The sequence below is a fragment of the Mytilus edulis genome, chromosome 2, assembly GCF_963676685.1.
Source record: "Mytilus edulis chromosome 2, xbMytEdul2.2, whole genome shotgun sequence".
Taxonomy (NCBI): Eukaryota; Metazoa; Mollusca; class Bivalvia; order Mytilida; family Mytilidae; genus Mytilus; species Mytilus edulis.
Genome location: NC_092345.1, coordinates 81,584,789 through 81,597,204, shown reverse-complemented (window position 1 = coordinate 81,597,204; position 12,416 = coordinate 81,584,789). Strand labels below are relative to the sequence as shown.

The window sequence follows — 12,416 nt, the reverse complement described above, 5'->3', positions numbered from 1 at the left end:
ACATTTGAAAACAAGAATGTGTCCCTAGTACATGGATGCCCCACTCGCACTATCATTTTCTATGTTCAGTGGACCGTGAAATTAGGGTCAAAACTCTTATTTGGCATTAAAGTTAGAAAAATCATATCATAAGGAACATGTGTACTAAGTTTCAAGTTGATTGGACTTCAACTTCATCAAAAACTACCTTGACCAAAAACTTTAACCTGAAGCGGGATGAACGGACGCACGGACAAACGAACAGACAGACAGACTGACGAAAGGACATAAAGACCAGAAAACATAATGCCCCTCTAGTATCGTAGGTGGGGCATAAAAACATAACTCATACTGTGTGAATAAGTCATCCAATGTTTGAAAGTGTATTCTAATATGACATGCTTCTTTCGCTTTGTGAACAAACCCATGCTCTAATTTTATCTTTATTTACACCTTCAGTGTTTTCATTAAAAATACCACCAGGTAAACAGTCAGAAAGCTGTCTTTCTATTATAATCAAAAAATTTATTAAAATAATTTGAAGAGCCTCAATGGTTAAGAGGTTTAATTCTTCATCAAGATCATTATTAATAAATAAACTATTAAAAACTTCATCTTTTTTTGTAAATTTTGGATAAAAAACTTTCCCTTCAATAAGTTCTGAAGCATCCTTTGAAAGGAGTTCAATAGAATTTTTGAAAACCAACCAAATGTCATTCAAATCTAAAATATGATCAACATTTTCAATAATTCTCCATAAAGGACCAGTAAGAAGCTTATCTATAATACCTAAAGCTCTACAACCTGCTAAATATACAGGATTGTTTACATAATTATAAACAGCACAAAGTAATCTATTTCGGTCCTCTTTATTAAAATAATTCTCAATAAATAATTTTATATGATTTCTATGGTGAAAAACACTTGCACCCATTGAAAACAGTAATTTAATTCTATGCCCATGAAAAGTGGTAAGTTGCAAATCAACAGGAGGTTCCAACTGGTTTAAAAGTGTTTTAAAAAGTAAACCATAACCAGATTTCTCATCTGCACCAGGCACCCACAGCTTTGTAGAAGCTCTGGTAAAATTGCAACAACTAGGACTGAAAAAACTACTACAATCAACAGATTCTAAAATATTTTGTTCCCATAATTTCAAACCAGACTCAGCCTGAGTAGCAAAATTAACAAGTACATGTAAATTACATTTAAATCCATTTATAGCTGACATCTTTTTAATTAAATCCATATCAGTATCATCATCAGTTGGTAAACACTCTATTTTCATTTTTTCTAATAATGATTTTAATGACTGGTTAACAATATGGCGATCAGTCATCATGTTTTTAATTGATAAAATAAGTTTAGACCTACTTTCTTCACATAAATTAGCATCTGAATTTTTTACAAGAATTTTAGACATGTCTGTTAATACAGAATCTATTAATAACTTAAAACTTTCTGCATCTCCACGAACCATTTCATTTATTCCTAAACTGAACTGACCAAAAGAGGTTCCAACCTGGACACCACCAAATTCATGACCCCCTCTTTTGGTACCATCAGTATGCAAAGTATTACATTCACTAGTAAGCATTGCCTCAGCTGCTTGCATCTGAGCAAGAGCTTTGGCCTCTAAAAGTATAATTTCAGAAAAGGTGTGTTTCGGCAACCTTTCTACTTTCAACCCCCCTAACTTTTCCAAGACCGTTCTAACCACCTTTTCTACATTGTTAACACCGACATTTAAACTTAATAATGCAGCATAAACCTCTCTAACTGTATCATTATATTTTCCATTATGGAAAGTCTGAACAATTTGGTTCAACTCAAAAGACATTTTAAATTCCGTTAATGCAACACATTACATGCAGTCATAATGAAAGAATTAGTAACATCATCAGACATGATGTTACTAATTCTTTCACTATGACTGCATTTTTTGTGTTGCATTCCGAAATTGACATATTTGACCTAGATACGACAACCTTTCATGCTCTGTTCAAATTCCTCCCTCTGAAAAATCACTATCACTCAGGCAAAAATAATCACGAATATAATGCCTACCCATGTGAAACTACAATAAAGTATAGCTTGCATCAATTTTTTCTTAATCAAAAATGCTTTATTTTTTAACAAACAATTTCTTTTCAAAATATGTTCTTCTAAAAATCATTCTGCTTGATGCACTTGCATGCAGTAATATTCAGATAACAAAATTCCCAGAATTCCCAGTAAAAAACATTAAAACAATATGGAAGTATAGTATGAACAATAACACTTGACGACTAGCTATCAATCCCTAAAAAAATAAAGCTACTGACAAAAAGACTCAGGAAAATCATTACTTTATAAAGGACAAACTAGAGGCTCTAAAGAGCCTGTGTCGCTCACCTTGGTCTATGTGAATATTAAACAAAGGAAGCAGATGGATTCATGACAAAACTGTGTTTTGGTGATGGTGATGTGTTTGTACATCTTACTTTACTGAACATTCTTGCTACTTACAATTATCTCTATCTATAATGAACTTGGCCCAGTAGTTTCAGTGGAAAATGTTAGTTAAAATTTACAAATTTTATGAAAATTGTTAAAAATTGACTATAAAGGACAATAACTCCTTAGGGATCAATTGACCATTTCCGTCATGTTGACTTATTTGTAAATCTTACTTTGCTTAACATTATTGATGTTTACAGTTTATCTCTATCTATAATAATATTCAAGATAATAACCAACAAGAATGTGTCCTCAGTACACGAATGCCCCACTCGCACTATCATTTTCCATGTTCAGTGGACCGTGAAATTGGGGTAAAAACTCTAATTTGGCATTAAAATTAGAAAGATCATATCATAGGGGACATGTGTACTAAGTTTGAAGTCGATTGGACTTAAACTTCATCAAAAACTACCTTGACCAAAAACTTTAACCTGAAGCGGGACAGACGGACGGACGAACGAACAAACGGACGGACGAACAGACAGACGGACGGACGCACAGACCAGAAAACATAATGCCCCTCTACTATCGTAGGTGGGGCATAAAAACAGCAAAATTTCCTTAAAATTACCAATTCAGGGGCAGCAACCCAACAACAGGTTGTCAGATTCATCTGAAAATTTCAGGGCAGATAGATCTTGACCTGATAAACAATTTTACCCCCATGTCTGATTTGCTCTAAAGGCTGCGGTTTCAGAGTTGTAATCCAAAATCTACATTTCACCCCTATGTTCTATTTTTAGCCATGGCTGCCATCTTGGTTGGTTGGCCAGGTCTCCGGACACAATTTTTAAACTAGATACCCCAATGATGATTGTGGACAAGTTTGGTTTAATTTGGCCCAGTAGTTCAGAGGAGAAGATTTTTGTAAAAGATAACTAAGATTTACGAAAAATGGTTAAAAATTGACTATAAAGGGCAATAACTCCTAAAGAAATCAACAGACCATAACCCAACAACGGATTGTCGGATTCATCTGAAAATTGACCTGATAAACAATTTTACCACATGTCAGATTTGCTCTAAATGCTTTGATTTTTGAGTTATAAGCTAAAAACTGCATTTTACCCCTATGTTCTATTTTTAGCCATGGCAGCCATCTTGGTTGGTTGGCTGGGTCACGCCACATATTTTTTAAATTAGATACCTCAATGATGATTGTGGCCAATTTGGATTAATTTGGCCCAGTAGTTTCAGAGGAGAAGATTTTTGTAAAAGTTAACGACGACGGACGACAGACGACGACGGACGCCAAGTGATGGGAAAAGCTCACTTGGTCCTTTGGGCCAGGTGAGCTAAAAAGCTGAAACTTCTCCCTTGTTTTTTAAAATATTTATTGATTTCATGTTATAAGTCTGTAATATGAAGGTTTACCTACACGTATCACATTAACATTACAAAATCAAACTATGCCAGACTGACATGTACACCATACTATTATTCGATTCACCAAAAATAGTGGTCCAGTTGCTAACAGTACCAGAGAACTAGATCTTAATACAAAATTTTATTATTGACCAATGAACTCTGAAAATGAGGTCATGTTCATGTGAACCCTGCCAGAAAGACATGTAAACCTTACAATCATTCAATACACCAAATATAGCTGACCTATTGGTTATGATAACTAATAAACTGACAAAATCATGAAAACTTATTATTGACCAATTACCATGATAATGAGGTGAAAGTCAGATCACACATGTCAGACAGACATGTACACCATACAATCATAACATACACCAAATATAGCTGACCTATTGGTTATGATAACTGATAAACTGACAAAATCATGAAAACTTATTATTGACCAATTACCATGATAATGAGGTGAAAGTCAGATCACACATGTCAGACAGACATGTACACCATACAATCATAACATACACCAAATATAGCTGACCTATTGGTTATGATAACTGATAAACTGACAAAATCATGAAAACTTATTATTGACCAATTACCATGATAATGAGGTGAAAGTCAGATCACACATGTCAGACAGACATGTACACCATACAATCATAACATACACCAAATATAGCTGACCTATTGGTTATGATAACTGATAAACTGACAAAATCATGAAAACTTATTATTGACCAATTACCATGATAATGAGGTGAAAGTCAGATCACACATGTCAGACAGACATGTACACCATACAATCATAACATACACCAAATATAGCTGACCTATTGGTTATGATAACTGATAAACTGACAAAATCATGAAAACTTATTATTGACCAATTACCATGATAATGAGGTGAAAGTCAGATCACACATGTCAGACAGACATGTACACCATACAATCATAACATACACCAAATATAGCTGACCTATTGGTTATGATAACTGATAAACTGACAAAATCATGAAAACTTTTATTATGACCAATTATCATGATAATGAGGTGAAAGTCAGATCACACCTGCCAGACAGACATGTACACAGTGGCGTATCCAGGGGGGTTCCGGGGGTTGGAACCCCCCTTTTTTTTTGGCCGATCAATGCATTTGAATGGGAGCATATAGTTGGAACCCCCCCCCCCCCCTTACTCTGGGTTGGGAACCCCCCTTTTTAAAATGGCTAGATCCGCGCCTGTATCTACCATACAATCATAACATACACCAAATATGGTAGTCCTATTGCTTATAGTATCAGAGATATAGATTTTACCAAGATAACTTGATCTTACTCACTGATTAGTAAAGTGAGGCAAAAGTCAAGTGAAAACTGTCCGACAGGCATGAGGACATTACAAGGTATTCAATACCAAACACAGTTTTACTATTAGTCTATTAGTCTATTACTCATAATAAGGGGGAAATTAACATTACAAAAACTTAACTTTTTTTCAAGGTCACTGATCCAAGAAAATGAGATAAAGGATTACTGACATATGACAGACAGACACTTAATAAAATAAGGCATCTATATACAAAGAATGAAGCATCCAGGTCCTCTACCTTATGAAATATTAATCTTAAAGGAAATTAGCTACTTTAGCCCTTACCAACCCTATGTCTTGCTCTCTGAAAGGTGTTGCATGCTCAACAAAAACTAAAAAACTAAAAATTGGCATCTTCATCAACTTTAGGTAGCATTTTTTTTTACATCTTTTATATTTATTGAGACAATATTCCAAAGCATATGCAAACCACTCTGTTCTATTTTAGAAATATCAGCCATGTTTGTTGATCATGCATCAAATTATTGCATACAATTTTCAATAAAGCTGCTCTAGAGCACAGGTAAAGTTTGATAACAAAACCTACCTTTTATACCTGTAGGAAACTAAAAAATATGAAATGTCGTTTTATTTCTGGACATTCTGTTGAAGAGTTATTGGCAATCATATCACATCTTTTTATTTTTAAAACAACTGTTAAGGAATATGCAAGTAGTGGAAATAATGACTGTTATGAAAGGTTAATATCAAATAATATTGAAAAATTTTAAATCTTGAAAAGGTAATAATCTAAAGTACTATTGACCTTTTGTTATTATTTTTATTTCAATATTCCCTGCAGTTCAATGTGTAATAAGAATAAATGACTCAAATATTTAAGGCTGCTGAAAATTTTAATGACTTTATACTTCATAATGTTTATGATTAATTATTGTCAATACACTCAAACATACCAGAATTGATTTCACAGACGTATCCTAGAGTAAGAGAACAGGTAGTATCATCCCATAGTCCATTATTTGACTTAACACATCTGTCTGATGGTGCCTGACTTGGTTCACCATAACCCCAGCTTGTAAATGTAACAGGCCAACTCTTTTGCCAGTGATAAGTGCCTTTAAACTGGGAAGAATATATCAAAATACATATATATAAACATTGTTTTTTTCAATCAGTGTAATTATAAGGCTGTATTTCAAACCATGATTCAAATCAATTATCTTTTACAATACCAATTGTCTATTTATCTATCTTCTTTTTTTTTAACAAATCTGTCTTTCTTTAATTTGTGACATTTTCTTTTTGTAAGGTGTAAACTTTTGTCATGTATGTTATATTTTTAACTTGGGGTTAATAAAAAGCATTATCTGTTATATATAATGATGAAAGTTTTTAATGACCTTGACTGGCTATACAGCCCTTGCACAGTCGGCTCTGTTATATATTTTAACTGTCAGCCAATAAAAAGCAATACCTGTTACTGTGGATATCAATTTTGATGGGTATTGTTGGTACAAGTGAACCACCAATTCAAATAATCAATGAAAGACAAATTTCCTACAAGTCATGTATGCAGAGATTGTCAAAACCACCAAATCTAATATCCATCAAACTACAAGTTTTCCTAAATCCATGAAAATTGATACCCACAAAAATAAAATTAATCTACAGTAATTTCATCAGTAGCTGCTATTCATAATTTATTAACAATTACAATTCAATATGTTAAAGTTAGAAATAAATTGTAAAAAAATAAAAAGTTAAGCCAATAAAAATATAGGGCTATACCAATGTCATGCTTATAGAGCTAAACTTGAATAGGTTCATATAAAGTAATGGATAAAAACAATTAGGTAAAACTGGAAAATCAGTAATACATGGAAAGGATAAGCAGTTATACCTGGTCAAATTGTAGTCCTATCCAGTAATACATGGAAAGGATAAGAAGTTATACCTGGTCAAATTGTAGTCCTATCCAGTAATACATGGAAAGGATAAGAAGTTATACCTGGTCAAATTGTAGTCCTATCCAGTAATACATGGAAAGGATAAGAAGTTATACCTGGTCAAATTGTAGTCCTATCCAGTAATACATGGAAAGGATAAGAAGTTATACCTGGTCAAATTGTAGTCCTATCCAGTAATACATGGAAAGGATAAGAAGTTATACCTGGTCAAATTGTAGTCCTATCCAGTAATACATGGAAAGAATAAGAAGTTATACCTGGTCAAATTGTAGTCCTATCCAGTAATACATGGAAAGGATAAGAAGTTATACCTGGTCAAATTGTAGTCCTATCCAGTAATACATGGAAAGGATAAGAAGTTATACCTGGTCAAATTGTAGTCCTATCCAGTAATACATGGAAAGGATAAGAAGTTATACCTGGTCAAATTGTAGTCCTATCCAGTAATACATGGAAAGGATAAGAAGTTATACCTGGTCAAATTGTAGTCCTATCCAGTAATACATGGAAAGGATAAGAAGTTATACCTGGTCAAATTGTAGTCCTATCCAGTAATACATGGAAAGGATAAGAAGTTATACCTGGTCAAATTGTAGTCCTATCCAGTAATACATGGAAAGGATAAGAAGTTATACCTGGTCAAATTGTAGTCCTATCCAGTAATACATGGAAAGGATAAGAAGTTATACCTAGTCAAATTGTAGTCCTATCCAGTAATACATGGAAAGGATAAGAAGTTATACCTGGTCAAATTGTAGTCCTATCCAGTAATACATGGAAAGGATAAGAAGTTATACCTGGTCAAATTGTAGTCCTATCCAGTAATACATGGAAAGTATAAGAAGTTATACCTGGTCAAATTGTAGTCCTATCCAGTAATCAAAGTTTGGTCCCATTTGAGATTCTATAAATGAGTTCTCATAATTAGAATTGATCGACGCAAGAACGCCACCATCACCTTGACATAAATTTTCTGCCAGTTGCCATGATTGGACTGGTGTCTTTACAAACTTATAACAACTTGTTCCATGGGAGACATATCCTGCTCTACAATTTTTCCTTGGGGACAGAGTAGCCTGACCTACAGCTGTAAAAGAAGAAAATTTACAAATTCATATTTTGATATAAAGTCATTTGCATAGTTAAGCATATAAAAAGACTTTATTCAAAAGACTCCACTTTTACAAATTCATTTTGACCTTGATATTTCCATTATACTTCAACGTTTTCTTAGAGTCTAAGGCAGATATTATTAATATGCTGATGTTGCATATGATGATGCACCCTCAACAGTTTACGTCAAAACATATATAAAAAGACAAAGTTTAAATTTGTTTTTGTGTCAAACGATGTTGATATACATGTATGATGCCCAACTGATTAAAATGCTTGCCTTTGTTGCTAGTTCTTAGGGGATTGAAGTGGATCAGACAAAAAATGTCCACCTAGCTCAAATATTTTTAAGAACCCCTGGTTAAGATAGTTGGTGAGATAAATTTGTTATACAGTGTGCAAGTGACCAAATACAAAATATTTTGGGTCAGTAAATTCCAAATGAAAATTTGAGCTTTGCTCACACCCCATAAGGAATTTACTGACCCTTATATATCGTATATATCACTAGCACACTGTTATATACTACTAATAATACATGTACAAATACCTTATATTAGTAAGAAATATAATGGGTTATAAATAAATATGTTTCATCGCTTGTATGAAAATGTTTGCTATAAATTTCTATACTTAAAGCAATGAGGTGAAATTAAAGTCTTATAGGATTTTAAGTATGCTTTATCTTATCACCTTGCACTTTGATGACTTGACTTTAATTTTCTACAGAAGTTGGTAAAGTTTTCAACCAGTTGAACCGTTTGGTTTCTCAAAAACATATAGCAATTGTGTCTGAATTTTGAATGAACTGCAAAATGTGGAGAGCAGCACCTACAGTAAAGTCATGATATACTGACTTACTTTAAAAAAGCAACACTCATTTTTTTAGATTTTTTTACCAGATCATGTTTGATCCTCATACAACTACTATTCATGCTCATCATACGTCTTTCTCTTTCGAAAAAATCAACATCTGACAAACCTGAGGTTATTGAATATACCGGATCATTGAGATCGCACGAATTTCAGAAAGTGAAATTTCAAAGCAATAAAAGATTTTTTCAGGTTTTTTTCTTTGTGAAACAGTTCTTTCAATCCTTGGCCACACTTCAATCAGTTTAAAAATGTTGCATCTCCATATATTGCTAAGACTGAGGAATAAAAAACTGAATTAACCCATTAGAATACTGCAAAAGGAAAACGTGAACGAGCTGTAAACAGACGATTTGATGTCAGAAACTCGTCTTACTGTTCTTCTGACAATGATAACGGTAGACAGGATTTGTTGAAGACCATCAATACCCAGATCAACAGGTAGTGACAATGCAACGTCAATAGAATTTGATTACGCAACGTCATTTGCAAGACAGGTCTACGGCCGCAATGTCAACTGTTAATCAAATTGCTGAATGCCATTTTGTACAGATTTATGCCATAAATGTTTCCCATTAACTGAACTGCCAAAGAATCGACTGCAGAAAACATTTAAAGCCTTAAAGTTTCAACCGCATAATTGCCAAAACCCATTGTAATGGGTGGAACAACGAAAAAATCAGAAGGTGCAAATCAGAACCCAGAACGTGCCGAACAGAATTGGTTGACCTTTCTGACAATCATTTTGGCGTTTGTTACAGGTAGTCATTGCTATTGACGGTGACACGTTCATTGGGAAAGGGAAAACCAGGGTTTCAGTGTATACCACAATATTTGAACATTGAAAATGACGTAATCAATTCAACTTTCGAACTGGCATTTTTTTAAACATTGAAGTAATGAAAAAACTTACTGTTCATAAGTTTGTTTACAAAAAATTGCATATTTGAAAATGGGAATTAAAAAGAACAATCTAGTGTTGCGTTTCTAAAGTCAGTCAGTATATTTGGAAAGCAAATTTAAAATTTGCAAATAATAAGCTACATAACTCTTGAATGGTACATGCTAACAAGTGTCTATGGTGCATGCCAAAATATTTTAAATGGTACATGCAAAAATGTGTTTAATGGTTCTAAACCAATTTGAATTTTGATCCATTTTGGGTTGTGGTACTCTTAACATCTGGAATCCTGGATTTCTAATTGATAAAGAACGGTTAAAGAGAATAATTTGTTTACCTTTTGGCCCTTGGCATAAAATATTACGAGGCGTGTTACACCTTTGATCATTCCAAGAACCAGCTATAACACTCTTCACATACATTTCTACACAATCTTCCTGCAATAAAAGATAATAGATGCAAATAAATATTCATTGCTGTAGTTTTTGTTAAAGTATTTGTTTCCGTTCAAAATATTGAAAAGCATCTTGCAAGAAAACCCATTATAACTCATCATTATCCAGCTGCTAATCAAATATGAGGTTCAGTGATTGATATTTAGCCAACTCCTAGAGTGAGGTATACAACTTGATACTATAATAATCATGCGTAAGAGGTCAGTTCTGGAAATCTATGAATTCAGTAACTTTAACAAATTCGGTAACAGTTACTGAATTCATTAACTGAACCATTACCAAAGTCGGTACCTTTAGTGTTCATTTGATTTTACAATTTCAGACGGAACTGCAGACAAATTTCTAGAATTCTGCCTGGTAAAATTAAAATCTATCTACGGATTGATGAAAACCGATGACAAATGTTCAAAAATCCTTATCAATTCCTTATACATTTATAAATGTCAAAACCAAATAAATTCTGTAGTTACCGAATTATTTAATGGTTCAGTTAATGAAATTCGGTAACTGTTAATGAATTTTGTTAACGTTACCAAATTCAGAAATTTCCAGAACTGAGGTTTCCAGTTGTTGTGAAGACAACTTTATTATTACCTTCTGTAAACCCCAACTTTATCTTGATACCATGGTTACCAGATAAACAAAATGACTGAAAAACTGAAGCATTGATATACATACTGATAATCACTGGTTAAAATACTGATCCCTTACTAGGCAATAAATATTTGAATATCACGCTCTCAGTGTTCCTTTGGCGTACTTTTCCCAACAATGTGATCAGAAAAATACCTAAATCAAATAGGTTCAGTGATTGATTAAGTGTTCCCTGAAATGACATTTGTTATGAATTGCCTGAATATAAGATTTTATTGAGGTCACAAACTTTGCCATTGATCAGGAAATGTCTTTCCATTCCAGCTTAGAAATGTAAGTTTGTTTACGTTACTTACTGTTCTCCCTCGTCCTCTTTGTGAGTTACCATTAGGTTCTCCTGCATTCCAGTTGGAGTAGAAGAATGCTGAATTATCTTGCCAATTAAATCTATTGCCATGTCTCAAATTGTTCAGTCCAATCCATAGATTTGTGGTAAATCCTTGTATCAAGGAAGTAAGGAAAGCTGAAAGGGATAAAAAATGGTAAACATTAGGATCAATGAAGTAAGGAAAGCTGAAAGAGGTAAAATGTAATAGATAATGAACAATTATTTCTATTGTAAGCAGAAGCATCATAAAATAAGTTGCTAACTCCTTTGATTTTTACTGGAAGAAAAAGTTATTTTTGTTTACATGGATTTGTACTGGAAGAAAAAGTTATTTTTGTTTATATGGATTTGTACTGGAAGAAAAAGTTATTTTTGTTTATATGGATTTGTACTGGAAGAAAAAGTTATTTTTGTTTACATGGATTTGTACTGGAAGAAAAAGTTATTTTTGTTTATATGGATTTGTACTGGAAGAAAAAGTTATTTTTGTTTACATGGATTTGTACTGGAAGAAAAAGTTATTTTTGTTTACATGGATTTGTACTGGAAGAAAAAGTTATTTTTGTTTACATGGATTTGTACTGGAAGAAAAAGTTATTTTTGTTTACATGGATTTGTACTGGAAGGCACAGTATTTTATGTTGGGCACAAATTCCTGTCTTCCTTTTGGTATTGGAGAGGGTGAAGTCTGATGAACATTTATGTTGAAAGATGGAAACTTCATAATTCTATAATTCTAATTAATTTTTTTTTATGTTTAAGGGGGCTCGCGGGTCTAAATCAATTTTTTTTCCTAATATAGGATTTCTCTATATTTTTTCATAAATGAACTTTATCATATACTTAATAGAAAAATGAAATAAAAATATGGGGTCACCGTTCATTTAAGCTCACAATCTGCCTCCGAAAGAAGCATACATTTTTGTTAATGTCCCTTTTTTCTGTAGAAC

General features: G+C 33.0%; 2 protein-coding genes across 3 annotated transcripts in view; both read right to left on the bottom strand.

The window, feature by feature from the left end:
- Nucleotides 1-12,416, bottom strand: part of LOC139513127 (macrophage mannose receptor 1-like) — an 81,920-nt gene that overhangs the window by 10,872 nt on the left and 58,632 nt on the right. For both annotated transcript variants that reach the window (XM_071301353.1, XM_071301354.1), the window contains 4 exons: nt 11,435-11,601; nt 10,367-10,466; nt 7,994-8,229; nt 6,129-6,297 (listed from right to left, as the gene is read on the bottom strand). In XM_071301353.1, coding sequence (XP_071157454.1) covers nt 6,129-6,297; nt 7,994-8,229; nt 10,367-10,466; nt 11,435-11,601 — 672 coding nt within the window. The remainder of the gene's footprint in view (nt 1-6,128; nt 6,298-7,993; nt 8,230-10,366; nt 10,467-11,434; nt 11,602-12,416) is intronic.
- On the bottom strand, nt 368-1,827 carry LOC139510381 (uncharacterized). Its single transcript, XM_071296963.1, has one exon. The coding sequence runs from the start codon at nt 1,817-1,819 to the stop codon at nt 368-370; it is 1,452 nt and encodes a 483-aa protein (XP_071153064.1). The 5' UTR covers nt 1,820-1,827.

Bases quoted from the DNA above. Each gene is read 5' to 3' on its own strand.
- LOC139510381 (XM_071296963.1), bottom strand. From the start codon at position 1,819: ATGTCTTTTGAGTTGAACCAAATTGTTCAGACTTTCCATAATGGAAAA.